Here is a 17,726-nt window from a genome sequence, read left to right on the forward strand (position 1 = left end):
TTAAGATAAAGATTTGAGACAAAAAAAAAATTAGAATCAACTTGAAAAGATGTATTTCCTATATCAAAGGAAAATCCACATTTATACAATGAAAAAAATTTTGGAATACAAAACATATATCATTTTGAAATTTTCTTGGATACTTACCAAATGCAGTTCAAGTATACCTAATAGAATTCACCCATGCAGATGAGATGAACATGAAGAGACAAAGTAAATCGTGATTTTCGAATGAACCCACTAGAGAACTATTTCTAATGTTGGAAGTAGATACGGGTATTTTAGCGTCCCTCACGTGCGACAAAATGTAAAGCACGTATATGTGGTTTTTTTGGGTGGCTTTCATGTGTTGAGATCATAACTTACCCGTTGTCTACGAACCTACGCGATCTTCTTCTTTTGGTTGGTGGTAGGTAATTGGTTTGTAAAAAATCTCACGAGATTCACTTTGCTCTCTATCTATTATCTCCTTTCAACTCTGCACTCATTAATTTTTTCTGTATGTTTGTTGGGATGTTGCTATAAAAGAGTTTTCAAGTAACAGAACAGGCCAAGCCAAGAACATAGTATATTTGTTTGTTTGTTTATTCGCGCAGAGAAGGAAGAAGAAAAGCAATGGCAGATAGGAATTTGCAGAAGATGGCATCGATAGATGCACAGTTGAGGCTGTTGGCACCAGGGAAGGTCTCTGAGGATGACAAGTTGGTGGAGTATGATGCTTTGTTATTGGATCGGTTTCTTGATATATTGCAGGATTTGCATGGCCAGGATATCAGAGAAACGGTACTTGCTTCTTGTTCTTCTTGTTTTTGCAGTAGTATATTCATCGTGTTTTTTTTTTCTTTTTTCTTACAGTTGCTCCAGTTCTTTGTTAATTCTAAGTATGGTGCTGACTTGCTAGGTTCATGACTGTTACGAGCTTTCAGCAGAGTACGAGGCAATGCATGACCCTCAGAAGTTGGAGGAACTTGGGAAAGTGATAACGAGTTTGGATCCTGGGGACTCGATTGTTGTTACAAAATCATTCTCTCACATGCTTAATCTGGCAAACTTGGCCGAGGAGGTTCAGATTGCTTATAGACGAAGGATTAAGTTAAAGAAGGGAGATTTTGCTGATGAGAATTCGGCAACAACTGAATCAGATATTGAGGAGACACTCAATAGACTTGTGGGGCAGTTGAACAAGTCGCCAGAGGAAGTTTTTGAAGCTTTGAAGAATCAGACTGTGGATTTGGTCCTAACTGCACATCCTACTCAATCTGTCCGTAGATCCTTGCTTCAAAAGCATGCAAGGTGTGTTTCAGTGATAAATGTGTTAGAAATGCAACGTTTCTTGAGATGAGCTGACCTTGAGTGACGGGTCGGTTCTGGTGGAGTTAGGTTAGCATGGCAATGCTTCAAAGATGTCATGCTATGCTAGATGCCACCTTGCTGTCAATTTTCTTTTGTTGATGATATTGCCTCGTTTTTTCATGCATTCAGGATACGGAATTGTCTGACTCAGTTGTATGCCGAGGACATTACTCCATACGATAAGCAGGAACTTGATGAGGCTTTACAAAGAGAGGTATCTAGATGCCAATTGGCTATGCATTACTTCGTAATCTGGCTTAATTATATTTCTGGCCCAATAGAGCAGGTGAAAAGGCAATTATAAATGCATCACTCCAGTGAAAGATCAGTACCATAGAATTGGGTAATGGAATCCAGCGTCATGCCTTTTTATTGATCTAAATATTCTTCCAGATAATATGGCTAGGAAATGAAGCCCTTCCAGTTTCAAGATCATGTGGCTGTTTATGTCTGTTTAATCAATTGAATTACACTTCTTGAATGCCTGTAGCCTCCTTTTGCATTAACTTCTTGGATCTTAGTCAAGACAATAATGATGGCTGTGTGCAACTTTGTTTGTTTAGAATGAGTGTAAATTACATTGCTTCTACCTCATGTAGATCCAAGCTGCATTTCGCACTGATGAGATCCGAAGGACTCCTCCAACTCCACAAGATGAAATGAGGGCGGGAATGAGCTACTTCCATGAGACAATTTGGAAGGGTGTTCCGAAGTTCCTGCGGAGGGTTGACACAGCTTTGAAGAACATTGGAATAAAAGAACGCGTTCCTTATAATGCCCCCGTCATCCAGTTCTCTTCTTGGATGGGTGGGGATCGTGACGGTGTGTGCCCTTGCTGTCTTCAATGGTTTATTGCTATCCCATTTATAGCAAATTCATTCCATTTAGCTGAGCACCCTGGCATTAACGAGTCTTGATAAAGAATCCATCGCTTGGGTTCATTGCGATGAGACCTTAAGAAATCACGAAAACAAACTATTAGAAACTATGTTCTCGGAATTGTTTTTTATTTATTTATTTATTATTATAACATGATTAAAACTTCAAGCCCCCTCTTATTTTTTTTGTTTCCAAAGCAAATCCATTCAAGGAAGTTGCTCAAGAGTTTTATTTTTCTTGAAATATTTTATGGTAACTAGAGAATATCTAGTAAAATACTACTATTTACTTACTAACCACCATAAAATTACTTCATTTTCCTTTCCCCACTACGAGTAGCGTACATTCCATGGATAATATCTGCCTATTTTATTGTTTTTTTTTGTTGTTTGCAGGAAATCCACGTGTAACTCCTGAAGTTACACGAGATGTTTGCTTACTAGCTAGGATGATGGCTGCTAATCTCTTTTTCTCCCAAATAGAGGATCTTATGTTTGAGGTATTACGAAAATTGTGTACAGTAGTCTTCAGGGTACAATAATGCCATTTTTGCTATCGGTTTGTCTGATTTCATTTACAGTTGTCTATGTGGCGCTGCAATGAAGAACTTCGTGTTCTCGCAGATGAACTTCATTCATCTTCAAAAAGATATGCGAAACACTACATAGGTATTTATTAACTCTCCTTTTAAGGATGTTTGAAAATGTACAGATCAGGAATGTAAGTAGTCTACGCATGGCAATGTGACAACAATTTCATGAAAAATTACGCGCCTGCCTTACCAGAAGTTTCCTACTATATTCAAACTCAATGAAAAAACAATATCATTTGATGTATTTTAAATTCGTTTGATCAAATTTTTTTTCTACAGTTTATTTGATTTATAAAGAGCTTCTGGGTTTTTTTTTGCTTTTTCTTACATGGGTTATGAGAACAGAATTTTGGAAACAGATCCATCCAAATGAGCCATATCGTGTTGTTCTTGGAAATGTAAGGGACAAGCTGTACAACACCCGCGAACGCTCTCGTCAGTTACTAGCCAATGGGAAATCTGACATTCCTGAGGATTCAACTTTCACTAATGCTGAGCAGGTCCCTTTCTTGTCAATACTTTCAGTTTGAGGAAATATACTGTTATGGTAACTTTATTGCAGTCTTGCCGTAAGGTATAATTTGGATGATACATGCCTACCAATCTCACCGATATCATTTTTAGTCCTCAAATTTCCACTTGTTAATTGCAAGTGCTATAATTCTGCAGATGAAAGAAATCCCTTTTTACTGATTTTGGTTTTTATTCTTGTAGATCCTCGAACCTCTTGAACTCTGCTACAGATCACTCTGTGCCTGTGGTGATCGACCAATTGCAGACGGAAGCCTTCTTGATTTCTTACGGCAAGTTTCTACCTTTGGACTCTCACTAGTCAGACTTGATATCCGGCAGGAATCTGACAGGCACACTGATGTTCTGGATGCCACCACAAAGCACTTGGGCATTGGATCCTATCGAGAATGGTCTGAGGAGCAGAGGAGGGAATGGCTCTTATCTGAGCTCCGTGGCAAACGTCCTCTTTTTGGACCTGATCTTCCCAAAACTGAAGAAATTGCTGATGTGCTGGACACGTTTCATGTCATTGCAGAACTTCCTCCTGACAACTTTGGTGCTTATATAATCTCAATGGCCACGAGCCCTTCTGATGTACTTGCTGTTGAACTGTTACAACGTGAATGTCATGTCCAACAACCACTTAGGGTTGTTCCATTGTTTGAAAAGCTGGCTGATCTTGAAGCTGCTCCTGCTGCTATGGCTTGTCTCTTCTCAATAAATTGGTATAGAGACCGGATCAAGGGGAAGCAAGAAGTCATGATAGGGTACTCAGATTCTGGAAAGGATGCTGGGCGTCTCTCTGCTGCTTGGCAGCTGTACAAGGCTCAAGAAGAGCTTGTGAAGGTGGCGAAGCAATATGGGGTTAAGCTAACCATGTTCCACGGCCGAGGAGGGACAGTTGGAAGAGGTGGAGGGCCTACCCATCTCGCTATATTATCTCAACCACCGGACACCATTCATGGATCACTTCGTGTGACTGTTCAAGGAGAAGTTATTGAAAAGTCCTTTGGTGAAGAGCACTTGTGTTTCAGAACGCTCCAGCGTTTTACAGCTGCTACACTTGAGCATGGAATGCATCCTCCGGTCTCGCCAAAATCAGAATGGCGTGCTCTCATGGATGAGATGGCAATTGTTGCGACAAAAGAATACCGGTCCATAGTCTTCCAAGAACCTCGTTTTGTTGAATACTTCCGCCTTGTAAGTATTTAACCCAGCATTGTCATTACTCCTACAAATCTGTTCAATCTGATCACAGCAACAAAACTCTAATACCTTTATCAATTCATTAGGAAAGACTTGTTATGGCATAGCTATTATTCATTTCTATGTTATTCTAATTTGAAATAACAGAAAATCAAATGACCATGTCTTGAATTATTCTTGTGATTAGCGAACTGGATATTTTCCTTCTCTTTTCCCTTATCTGAGTATTTAAATGGTACACTGTTTTGGCCTACGCTCATTAAAACTCCTACAAAATTCAGTAATTTAGTGTATGAGGTTTGAAATAGTTTGTGGATCCTTCATTTTCACTGTTTGGAACTATTGTGCTGAAGGACATATTTCCCTTATCTGGTGTTCGGAATTTCCACGATGCAGGCAACACCAGAGTTGGAGTATGGTCGGATGAACATTGGCAGTCGACCATCAAAACGGAAGCCAAGTGGCGGCATTGAATCACTCCGAGCAATCCCATGGATCTTTGCTTGGACCCAGACAAGGTTTCATCTACCAGTTTGGCTTGGCTTTGGAGCAGCATTTAAGCATGTGATTCAGAAGGATATAAAAAATCTCCACACGCTCCAGGAGATGTACAATCAGTGGCCTTTCTTCAGAGTCACAATCGACTTAGTTGAGATGGTTTTTGCCAAGGGAGGTCCAGGAATCGCTGCTTTGTATGACAAGCTCCTAGTGTCAGAAGAACTGCGACCTTTCGGAGACCGCTTGAGAGCAAACTATGAAGAAAATAAGCTCTTCCTCCTCCAGGTATGGGGATAAACCATTAGTGTAAGAGAGCAAATTATATAAATTACTCAAAATCCTTTGATTTGTTCTAGATCCAACCCTGTTCTGTGTTTGAGTACCTATTGCCACAATTCTTTGACGTGGCTTGGATCCACCTGTGAATAAATCCATTATGTTTATGTGCTTGCAGATTGCCGGGCATAAAGACCTTCTTGAAGGAGACCCATACTTGAAGCAGAGGCTTCGTCTTCGCGATGCATATATCACAACCCTTAATGTTTGCCAAGCCTACACTTTGAAGCAAATTCGTGATCCTGACTACCATGTGACAGTAAGGCCACACTTGTCAAAAGATTACATGGAATCGACCAAACCGGCTGCAGAGCTTGTGAAGCTTAACCCTACAAGTGAGTACGCACCAGGCCTGGAAGACACCCTTATTTTAACCATGAAGGGCATCGCTGCTGGCCTGCAAAACACTGGTTAAGAAAGTTTTTCTGCCTCGTAATACCACATCATATAGGAATAACTTGCATGGAATGCAAGTCTGCTCTGTGTCAATAGAACTTTAAACCAGCATCTATTAAGTCCTCTACTGTAAGGTTGTCAAAAACATATTTTTGACAAAACACGGGAATACAATGTAAACTTATATAGTAAAAACATATTATAAAATGGTAAGTAAATTTTTTTTTTTTTCATACATAGCTCAAAGTAAAAATACTAGTAGTTATAGCAGTTGTTACAGGTATTTCAAAAGTAACATAAACAACTCAAGTAGCAGCATTTGCAGCAGCAGCAGAAGTTATGGAAAGCTATCGCTCAAGTATCATCATGATTAATTACTATTCAACTACCTTGTTTTATTATGGTGCCTTAATTTGCTTATATCATGACAAGAAATAGATAGACATAATCATAGAAACTTGGCATGGCTGCTAAAGCACAAATAGATTTCAAGAGGGTAACCAGAAAAACCAGCAGTAGCATGAAAAGATATGGCTGCAACAAAAATGTACAGAATTGCAGAAGCATTAACAACCAGTGGTACATAACAGCAACTCTAAAAACATAAGAAAATTAATTAATTATATAGCAAAATAGACAACTTTTTACTTCATATTCCAAATAATTAAGGAAAACGAGGGGTGCTTAAGTAACTAACGCACGCAAGAAAAGAAAATTGTAAGACATGTTTGGAGAGTTTACTTTCAGGGAGTTGTTGCGTTTTTTTAATATTAGACACCAGTAAAAATAATTGGGAGTTTTTAGGATTTATTACTTGAAGATTTGATTTTTTTTTACTTTGAATAATTTTTTAAAAACTAAGTTATCATAAACCGTATATCATTTAATTTTCAGCCACAAATCTCTAAAATCTTTATTTAGGAGGAACCAATATACCTAGAGTGCTAGTTCTCTATTATATAACTTATATAACTTTTTTAATCTAACAAACAACCACAAAAAATAAGTAACATAACTTACTATTTATAAAAAAAAAATTGAAAAAAATTATTAGTTTACCCCCTTAAATAATATACATATATTAATTCAGAAAAATTTTAGAAATCAACTCAGTCAAGTCCTTATTTGATTTTTCTAAGTTTAAAACTATAATCTCTGTATTAATTATATTCTATCCCTTAATTTCTAAAATATATTTTGATCAAGTCATATTTAATTAAATCATTTCAGTTTAATTTTTGACAATGATTCTTAATGTATGTGACTTATAAGTTTTAAATATGCTAGTCCAAATATAAATTATAATTATAATTAAATAGAATGAAATAAATTAAACAATTTAATTTATTATTAATTTAACAATTGATTAATTTATATTTGAAGATAAGGTTCATCATCTAGCAAATATATCATAACCAGTTTTCAGTGTAATTAATATCTTTTCATCAATAATATTTTAATTTAATAGTAAAGTATGAAGTGTTATTTGTCATGTTAAATCATGTTTGCTCTCTATATAATAGCCTTTGATTATTTAAATAAGATTTTAAATTCTTTTTAAATCTAATTCCTCCTTAGCTAAGGATTTATCAGTGATTATACTACCAGAAAATCAATAAATACAAATGGAAATACCGATGAATTTTTTTTGTCAATATTTTGTAATGATATTTGATTAGTACTTAAAAATATATTTTTATCATGGTTTTATATCATCATTTTGTCGATAACTCCTTAACTAAAGTATGTTTTATAATAACATATCTAATAATATAAGATACCTTTAATTTGTGGTAAATGTTCATCGTAAATGCAAGCCTATCACATAAATGAAAGGATTGATTGATGAGTTTAAGTACCAAAATTGAAAGGATAAAAAGATGGTCAAACTTAGAAAAGAGATACTAGTGTAGTCTAAATTGGAATACTGTTCGGTGATTGAGTCATATCTGGAACTGTAGATCTCGGATTTAGGTTTACTTTATATGGATGGAAAGGTAAAACATAGGCCTACAGCTTTCATGTGGAGTCCAAGATTTAAAAAGGTCGTTTTCCAGTCCAGATTATAGAAATAACAAAGAAGTTCGAATCTGTCGTGCAGCCCAGACACTGTTCAATATTCAGCCCATATCTAGAGTTCTAGAAGTTTAATGACCTCAATTTTTTTTCCTGAAAAATCTAAGACAATTTCCTACAACTTTCATGTGGAGATCTAGTTTAAAATCTAACGTTATCAATGACATTATAGATAGATAAGAAGATAAGAATTGTCACCAAGTCAAGAGTTGGCTACCACTCAACAATTAATCATCAAATCAATAATTCTCAATTTTGGCCTATAAAAGGAGGCATTTGTCATGCATTTAGGCATCTTGGTTTCCAGATCAAGATCATGCTCTTGCTTTCTCTCTTTGTATTTTTATAATGCTTAATTTTTATTTTTATTAATATCTTGTTTATGCCTTTCATTTCCTTTCATTTACTTAGTTAACTTTTATCTTATTTATGTTCTTATCTTGCTTATTTATGTTTCTCTCTTTCATTATGTTTAGCTAAGTTTATTATGTCAAGGTGAAAAGGTTACACTAATGGTGTAAGAATAAGTATAGTGTAAACTCAACATGAACTTTAATGTTTGATACTAACATATTTTGTATTTTTTGTCTTGTTCACTCTTAATACTTTGCTTGTTAAATGGTTAATGACACGACTAAAAGATTGATGTCTTCTCCCAAGTGCAGGAGTGTCGAAGTAATAAATAACCCGGCAAGACCGGGGTCGAACCACAGGGAGGTTAATTGTACAAATTATATAGTACAACAATAACAACAATAATAATAATAATAACAATAATAACAACAATGACAATAACAATAATAACTATAATAATAATAATAACAACAATAGTAATAATAATAATAATAATAATAATAGTAGTAGTAGTAGTAATAATAATAATAATAATAATAATAATAATAATAATAATAAAGAAAGAGAAGAAGAAGAAGATGATGATGATGAGAACTTAGAGATGGAAAATTAATGTAAGGATTAAGCAATAATAATAACAAATGTCAAGGTTAGAGGTTCCACTAATGGTATATCAAACAAGTATAGTATAAACTCTTATTATTCAATTGAAAACCACACATAAAGGAGGTTCCAATCAGATTATAGATTGTTAACATGATTACATTAGTCATCTTATTCAATTAATGCTAATACTTGTAAATTTCGTCAAGCATTCATGATTATAACTTATATTAACAACAAATCAAGTTCCTTTCATAGCTCAGGTGTCGGTTATACCATACATTATGGCCTATGAAAGTGCCAAGCATTTGTTGTACCAAGTGTTATACAACATAAATCAAGATTAGTCATTTAACAAGCAAAGTATTAAAGAGTGAACAAGATAACAAATATAAAACATGTTAGTATCAAACATTAAAGTCCATATTAAGTTTACATTATACTTATTCTTACACCATTAGTGTAACCTTTTCACCTTGACATAACTAACTTAGCTAGACATAATGAAAGAAAGCAAAATAGATAAACAAAATAAGAACATAAAAGTTAACTAAGTAAAGGAAAGGAAATGAAAGGCATAAACTTAATATTAATGAAAGCAAAGCATAAACATTACAAAAAATACAAAGAGGGAAAGGAAGAGCATGATCTTGATCTGGAAACCAAGATGCCTAAATGCATGACAAATGCCTCCTTTTATAGGCCAAAATTGGGAACTATTGATTTGATGACTAATTGATAAGTGGGTGGCCAACTTTTGACTTGGTGACAATCCTTATCTTCTCTTGTCTGCCCAAAACGTCATTGATAACGTCAAAATTGGAGCCAGTTGCAACATGAAAGTTGTAGGCAATTGTCTCAGCTTTCTTGTGTAAACAATTCAGCTCATTTGGACTTCTAGAACTCCAGATATGGCCAAACTACCGAACAGTGCTCGGGCTGGAAGACAGATTCGGGCTTCTTTGTTGTTGCTACAATTTGGACTTGATAATGGCCTTTTTAGATCTTGGGCTCCATATGAAAGTTGTAGGCCTATGTATTACCTTTCCATCCATATAAATTGGACCTAAATCTGAGATCTGTAGCTCAAGATATGACCCAATTACCGAACAGTGTTCCGGTTTGGATTGCACCAACATCTCTTTTCTAAGTTTGGCCATCTCTTTATCCTTGCAATTTAAGTTCTTCAAGTCATCAATCAATCCTTTCATTTATGTGATAGACCTGAATTAAAAATAGACATTTACCACAAATTATAGGTATCTTATATTATTAGATACATTATTATAAAACATATTTTAGTTAAGGAGTTATTGATACTTCAAGTGCAAAATGATGATATAAAACCATGATAAAAATGCACTTTTAAGTACTAATCAGTTAATCTAGATTTATATTGTATAACACTTAGTACAACAAATACTTGGTATTTTTATAGCCCAACCATATGGTATAACCTACAACTATGCTATGAAAAGAACTTGATTTGTTGTTAACATAAGTTATAATCATGAATGCCTGACAATATTTACAAGTACTAACATTAATGTACTTATGTTAACCATTTAAAATCTGATTAGAACCTCATTTGTACGTGGTTTCTATTTGAGTAATAAGAGTTTATACCATACTTGTTTTAAATAGCATTAGTGATCCTCTAACTTTAACATTTGTTGTTATCATTGTTTAATCCTCACATTGATCTTTCATCTCAAAGTTCTCATCAACTTCTTCTTATTCTTCTATTATTATTATTATTATTATTATTACTACTACTACTATTACTATTATTATTGTTGTTATTATTATTATTTTTGTTGTTGTTATTTATAATTTATACAATTTACTTACTTGTGGTTCGACCTCGGTCTTGCCGGATTATTTATTATTTTGATACTCTTGCACTTGGGAGAAGACATCAATTTTTTGGTCGTGCCAATATTTATAGAGTGAATTTTTTACATCGTTAACTTCATTGATAAATACTAATAGAAATATATCGTCAATAAACACTAATGGAAATACCGATAATTAGTGTCTGTTGGTGTATTCCAGAAACGAAGGGAATTGTTCCCTTCCCCCTGACATTGTTCATGAAACATCACATGGATGGAAATATCAATGGTTCATGTCTGTTAGTTTATTCCAAAGGTGAAGGGAATTGTTCCCTTCACATGTCTATGATGGCAATTAAAATTTACTAACTAGCAATGAATTCCACTGTGTTGGTAATTAATGCATCTCTGATTGTTTACTATTTACACTTTTACCAATAGAATTCTTGACAAACTAAAAAAATTTGAAGAGCTTTTTGAAACTTTTAATGCAAAATGAAAATTTCAAGGAGACGTTACCAAGGGAATCACTGACAGAATCATCGAATGACTAATTAAAAATAATAATATTTAATAGTTCGTTGGTAATTCCCTTGGTAAAACATAGTATAAAAAACCAACGAGCGCATTAGAACTTTATTTTTTTCTCTTAAGCTCAAAATCACTCTCACTCTCTCAAATCCTCTCCTCAATTCTCTACTTAAACATTTTTTCTTTCAAACATCAAGGCTAGAAATTAAGCTTTCTAACATGATCAAAGAGTTTATGTCTTCTTCTAAGTGTAGGAATATTGAAGTAATACATAATCCAATAAGACCAGGGTCAAATCATAGAGAGGTTAACTATATAAATTATAAATAATGATGATGATGGTAGTGGTGGTAGTGGTGGTGATGATGCGTTAAGAGGATTTTGAGATATAAGATTAATGTGAAAATCAAATAATGATAAAAAAAAAATTATCAAGGTTAGGAAATCCACTAATGGTATTTCAAACAAATATAGTATAAACTCTTTTTATTACTCAACTGGAAACCACACATAAAGAAGGTTCCAATCAGATTATAAATTGTTAACATGATTACATTGGTTATCTTATTTGAATCATGCTAATACTTGTAAATATTGTTAGGTATTCATGATTATAACTTATGTTAACAACAAATCAAATTCCTTTCATAGCACATGTGTCAGTTATACCATATGACACGACCAAAAAATTGATGTCTTCTCCTAAGTGTAGGAGAGTCGAAGTAATAAAAAACTCGGCAAGATTGGAGTCGAATCACATGGAGGTTAACTATATAAATTATAAATAATAATGATAATAATGATGATAATGAGGATGATTTTGAGATATAAGATTAATGAAAGGATTTAATAAGGATAAAACAAATATTAAAATTAAAGAATCCATTAATGATATTTCAAATAAGTACAATATAAACTCTTTTTATTACTCAACTGGAAACCACACATAAAGGAGATTCTAATTGGATTATAAATTGTTAACATGATTACATTAGTTATCTTATTCGAATAATGTTAATACTTGTAAATGTTGTTAAGTATTCATGATTATAACTTATATTAATAATAAATCAAGTTCCTTTCATTACACAGGTGTTAGTTATACCATATGGTTGGGTTATGAAAGTGTCAAGTATTTGTTGTACCAAGAGTTATACAACATAAATCTAAATTAACCATTTAACAAGCAAAGTATTACGAATGAATAACATAACAAAAACAAAACATGTTAGTATCAAATATTAAAGTTGATTAGTATATAAAAGTGCATTTTTATCAAGGTTTTATATCATCATTTTGCACTTGAAGTATCAATAACTCCTTAACTAAAGCATGTTTTATAATAACGTATCTAATAATATAAGATACCTTTAATTTGTGGTAAATGTTCATTTTAAATGCAGGCCTATTGATTAGTACTTAAAAGTACATTTTTATCATGGTTTTATATCATTATTTTGCACTTGAAGTATCAATAACTCCTTAACTAAAGCATGTTTTATAATAATATATCTAATAATATAAGATACCTTTAATTTGTGGTAAATGTTTATTTTAAATGCAGGCCTATCACATAAATGAAAGGATTGATTGATGACTTTAAGAACTTAAATTGCAAGGACAAAGAGATGTCGGTGCAATCCAAACCGGAACATTGTTCGGTAATTGGGTCATATTTGGAGCTATAGATCTCAGATTTAAATCTACTTTATATAGATGGAAAGGTAAGACATAAGCCTACAACTTTCATAGGAGCTCAAGATCTAAAAAGGCCATTTTCAAGTCCAAATTGTAGCAACAACAAAGAAGCCTGAATCTGTCTTCCAGCCCGAGCATGAATAAGATGACTAATGTAATCATGAATGCTTAACGAGATTTACAAGTATTAGCATTAATTGAATAAGATGACTAATGTAATCATGTTAACAATCTATAATCTGATTGGATCCTCCTTTGTGTGTGGTTTCCAATTGAATAATAAGAGTTTATACTATACTTGTTTGACATGCCATTAGTGGATCCTCTAACCTTGACATTTGTTATTATCATCGCTTAATCCTTACATTAATATTTCATCTCCAAGTTCTCATTATCATCTTCTTCTTCTTCTTCTTTTTCTTTATTATTATTATTATTGTTATTATTGTTATTATTACTATGACTATTATTGTTATAATTATTATAATTATTATTATTATTATTATTGTTGTTGTTGTTGTTGTTGTTGTTGTTGTTGTTGTTGTTGTTGTTGTTATTGTTGTTGTTGTTATATTATTGTTATTTATAATTTGTATAGTTAACCTCCATATGGTTTGACCTCAGTCTTGCCGGGTTATTTATTACTTCAGCACTCCTGCACTTGGGAGAAGACATCAATCTTTTAGTCGTGTCAAGTTTTTGGCGCCGTTGCCGGGACGATAAGTTCTTGTATAAATTATAGTAGTTATTTTATTTTTTCTTTTCACTTTTCTTGTATATAACTTTGTTTCTTTTCTCTTGTTTCTTCTTCTTTTGTTTTCTTCTTCCTTTTATTTTATTCCTACACGTGCATAAGAGTGTGGTCACGTACATCAAGTGGTAGACTTTGTAGGTTATCCTCATCATTTTTAGAAAATATGGCCAAAGAAGATAATCAATAACTTCATAATGAGAATAATGAGAATAACCGTGCTAGAACACTTAGAGACCACATGAATCCTACGAGAACAAGTGCACCATCATGCATAGTTTTTCCACCTGATGCATCTCATTTTAATTTTAAGCCGGCATTATTCAACTTTTACCTTCTTTTCATGGCTTAGATTTAGAAAATCCATACTTATATTTAAGGGAATTTGAGGAGGTTTGTAACACATATAATGATTCAAATTGTAGCATAAACACTATCAAATTAAAGCTTTTTCCTTTTTCATTAAAAGATAAAGCTAAAACATGGCTATAAAATTTGAGACCAGGATCCATTCGTGCTTGGGATGAAATGCAACAACAATTTTAAAGAAGTTTTTTCCATATCACAGAACAAACTCTTTCAAAAGACAAATCACCACTTTCACTCAAAAACCAGGAGAAACATTTTACCAATATTGGGATAGGTATCGAGACTTGCTTAATACTTGCCCTCATCATGGTTTTGAAACATGGAGATTGGTTTCATATTTTTATGAAGGTTTAACACCTAGAGATAGGCAAATGGTTGAATTGATGTGCAATGGAACATTTGAAGATAAAGACCCTGATGAAGCAATGGAGTACTTAGACTTGTTAGCTAAAAATGCTCAAAATTGGGACATTGCGGGTACTTATGAGGCACCGAGTAAAACTCAACCTCATACATCTAGTGGAGGTATGTACAACCTTAGGGAAGATCATGACCTTTAAGCCAAGTTTGCATCTTTAGCTAGAAAAGTCGAGGCACTAGAATTGAAAAGGAGTGGTCAATTAAAATCTGTTGAAAACATTATGTGTCAAATATGTGAAACAAATCAACACTCAACCACTAACTGTCCAACCTTGCCTGCTTTTAAGGAATGTCTCTATAAACAAGCTCATACTTGAAACAGTTTCCAAAAGGCCAACCACAACCCATACTCACAAACATACAACCCTGGTTGGATAAATCACCCAAATTTTAATTGGAAAAGTGAGAACAACAACGCACAAACTTCACAACCATCATTTCAAGCACACCACAATTTCTAAAATTCTCATGGATATGCACCTCCTTATGCTCCACCTCCTAGAATAAATCTTGAGGAAACATTGCATGCATTCATTGAAAAGCAAGAGACAATTAATACTCAACTTGCTCAAAAAATGACAGATTTTAAAGATACTCTTGCAAAATTAACATCTGCTCTCAGTTTCCAAGAGAAAGGTAAGTTTCCATCTCAACTACAACAAAATCCCAAGGGGCAATACAATGCAAAAACAAGTAGTTCCGGAAGCCAACACATGGATCAAGTCAAATCAGTCACTATTCTTCGCAGTGGTAAGGTTATTAAAAAACCCACTCTTGAACCTTGTGAGAAAGATGATGAGTTAATCTCTAAGGATAAGGAAGGGGTTGAATCTGAAAATTGCAAAGAAACGACTGATTCCCCGCCAGCACTTCCATTTCCTCATGTTATGACCAAACAAAGGAAAGTCAATCACAACTCTGAGATTTTTGAAATTTTCAAACAGGTAAAGATCAATATACCTTTGCTAGATTCTATTAAACAGGTTCCTTCCTATGCTAAATTTTTGAAAGATCTATGCACGGTAAAGAGGAAACTAAATGTGAAAAAGAAAGCCTTTTTAGCCGAACAAGTAAGTGTCATTCTTTAGAACAATAATGCTTTGAAATATAAAGACCCTGGTTGTCCTATAATTTCTTGCTTTATTGGAGAACATAAAATTGAAAAAGCCTTACTTAATCTTGGAGCTAGTGTGAATTTACTTCCATATTCAGTTTTTTAGAGTCTCAATCTAGGTGAGTTAAAACCAACTTCTATAACTCTTTTACTTGCCGATAGATCTGTTTCATAGAGGAATAGTCGAAGATGTGTTAGTACAGGTCGATAAATTTATTTATCTTATGGATTTTGTTATCTTGGACATAGAACCTATTGAAGCATGTAATTCATTTCCTGTTATTTTAGGACGTCTATTTCTTACAACTTCTAATGCATTGATTAATTGTAGGAATGGACTAATGAAGCTATCATTTGGAAACATGACATTGGAGATGAATATTTTCAACATTTGCAAGCAACCTGGAGATGATAATGATTTACAAGAAGTAGATCAAATTGATGAATTAGTTTATGATCAACTTGAATCTACTTTAAGTAAAAATGAGTTTGATGAATCTGAAGATTTGCAAATGATTTATTCTGAGGAAGAAATCACGAATGAAAAACGCACCGAAAATATTGATGCGGATCTTTTGTCAAAAGTGACAACAAACTCGACATCTAACATCATACCAATCAATGATTACTTTCCTAACGAATCCTTACTTTCTCTTAGTCCAATGCCTTGGTATAATAAAAATATCAATTTTCTTGCTTTAAGAGATTTTCCAGCTGATTGGAGTACCCAAGACAAAGAAACGTTTTTGAACGAAGTGAAGAACTTTTATTGTGATGACCCTAGCTTATTCAAATATTGTCCTGATCAAATATTTCAAAGATTCATTCCCGACAATGAGGTAAGTAGTGTCATTAAACTTTGTCATTCTGAAGCATGTGGAAGTTATTTCTCGTCAAAAAAGACAGCTACAAAAATCTTTCAAAATGGATTTTATTGGCCCACCATGTTCAAGGACACACATGCATTCTGCAAAACTTGTGAAAATTGTCAAAAAGTTGACACTGTTTAAAAAGTTTTGTTTTATAATTCTCAACTCTATGCATTCCCTAGAGAGTTAAGATCAAGATAGGGCAATCCTTATGGGGTCTGTGATGACAATGAATGACAATGTTTTCAAGAAAAATGGACATCGTTTGAAAGCTTACTTTGATAATTTTTCTAGTAAAAATGAATCAACTGGTTTGAATGATCTTGTAGATAAAGGTTGATTATTTTATTTTTCTTACATTGTTTTTGTGTTTCTTTTTGAGTGATTTTTTGCTAGTTTCTCTCATCCCGGTCAAATGGCGGACAACGGTACTACGTGACTTAAGTCGGTTTTTTTAGTTTCCCATAATAACTGATATATATGTATATATTTGTGCAATTCATTAAATCTCTCTTCCAATTCTCATTTGATAATGAACACTAATCTTGAAAAATTGAAAAAGTATTTTCTCGCTCTGCCTCAGAATGCGATTACAAAAATTTACCATGCTAGATGTGCAAGATTAAGATTGTTAATGAATCATGGAATTCCTGAAGATATTTGTTGGTTGATTGAAGCAAAGGTCTGATTATTAGGTGAGTCCTCTAACTCCTTCATTTCACACATGCCTAGAACAGGTAAAAGCACTTTTGCAAAGAAACATCGTGTAAAACGACTGAAAGTCTGTCATCGATGTGCTAGATGGACTTGTAATACACAATATTATTTTTTAGGAATGGTATCTACAAACCGTGAAGATAAAATACAATTCATTAAGGATGGCCTAAGTAAGGAGTCTTTAGATAATCTTCTATTGACTCTTGAGACGCATCCTAGTGGAGATATGCATCGTGTAATTCATGATTTATGGCCACTATTTCATAAAGAACATGATCGACTTAGTCTTAGGAATCTGACTAAAAAAGACCTTATTTGCCAGTTTTTAAGAAAATTAGATGGGAAGCCTATCCCCGACCCATAGAGGGCGTTTAAGCCGTTCTTGGACGTAAAACCAAGGGAAGATGTGAGCCACAATCACAACTACCTGTACATACACATGCTTTTTCAAAAGTAAATAAATAAATAGAGAGAGAGAGAGAGTGTGTGTGTGAGACTCCAGCTGGCCTACATATAGGCGGTATGATTGCCTTTCAAATTTCTCATCTATAAAATCTACTCTTCCTTCCTTTCATTTCTACTCAACCCATACATTCAATAAATACATAAGTGTGTA

The 17,726-nt window shown here is 33.6% G+C and overlaps 1 protein-coding gene across 1 annotated transcript; it reads left to right on the forward strand.

Annotated features, from left to right (window-relative positions):
- The first annotated feature begins 307 nt into the window (after positions 1-307).
- Positions 308-6,119, forward strand: LOC105116468 (phosphoenolpyruvate carboxylase 2-like). The gene is made up of 11 exons (XM_011013850.1): positions 308-409; positions 529-783; positions 902-1,293; positions 1,483-1,567; positions 1,953-2,175; positions 2,628-2,731; positions 2,813-2,900; positions 3,170-3,324; positions 3,539-4,537; positions 4,940-5,326; positions 5,496-6,119. The coding sequence occupies exons 2-11, from the start codon at positions 616-618 to the stop codon at positions 5,790-5,792; spliced, it is 2,898 nt and encodes a 965-aa protein (XP_011012152.1). The 5' UTR covers positions 308-409; positions 529-615; the 3' UTR covers positions 5,793-6,119.
- The last annotated feature ends 11,607 nt before the right edge of the window (positions 6,120-17,726 follow it).

The sequence above is a fragment of the Populus euphratica genome, unplaced genomic scaffold (assembly GCF_000495115.2).
Source record: "Populus euphratica unplaced genomic scaffold, PopEup_1.0 scaffold955.1, whole genome shotgun sequence".
Lineage (NCBI taxonomy): Eukaryota > Viridiplantae > Streptophyta > Magnoliopsida > Malpighiales > Salicaceae > Populus > Populus euphratica.

Bases quoted from the DNA above. Each gene is read 5' to 3' on its own strand.
- LOC105116468 (XM_011013850.1), top strand. From the start codon at position 616: ATGGCAGATAGGAATTTGCAGAAGATGGCATCGATAGATGCACAGTTG. The intron at 3,325-3,538 runs GTCCCTTTCTTG...TTATTCTTGTAG, and splicing joins CTTTCACTAATGCTGAGCAG to ATCCTCGAACCTCTTGAACT. The intron at 4,538-4,939 runs GTAAGTATTTAA...TCCACGATGCAG, and splicing joins TTGTTGAATACTTCCGCCTT to GCAACACCAGAGTTGGAGTA.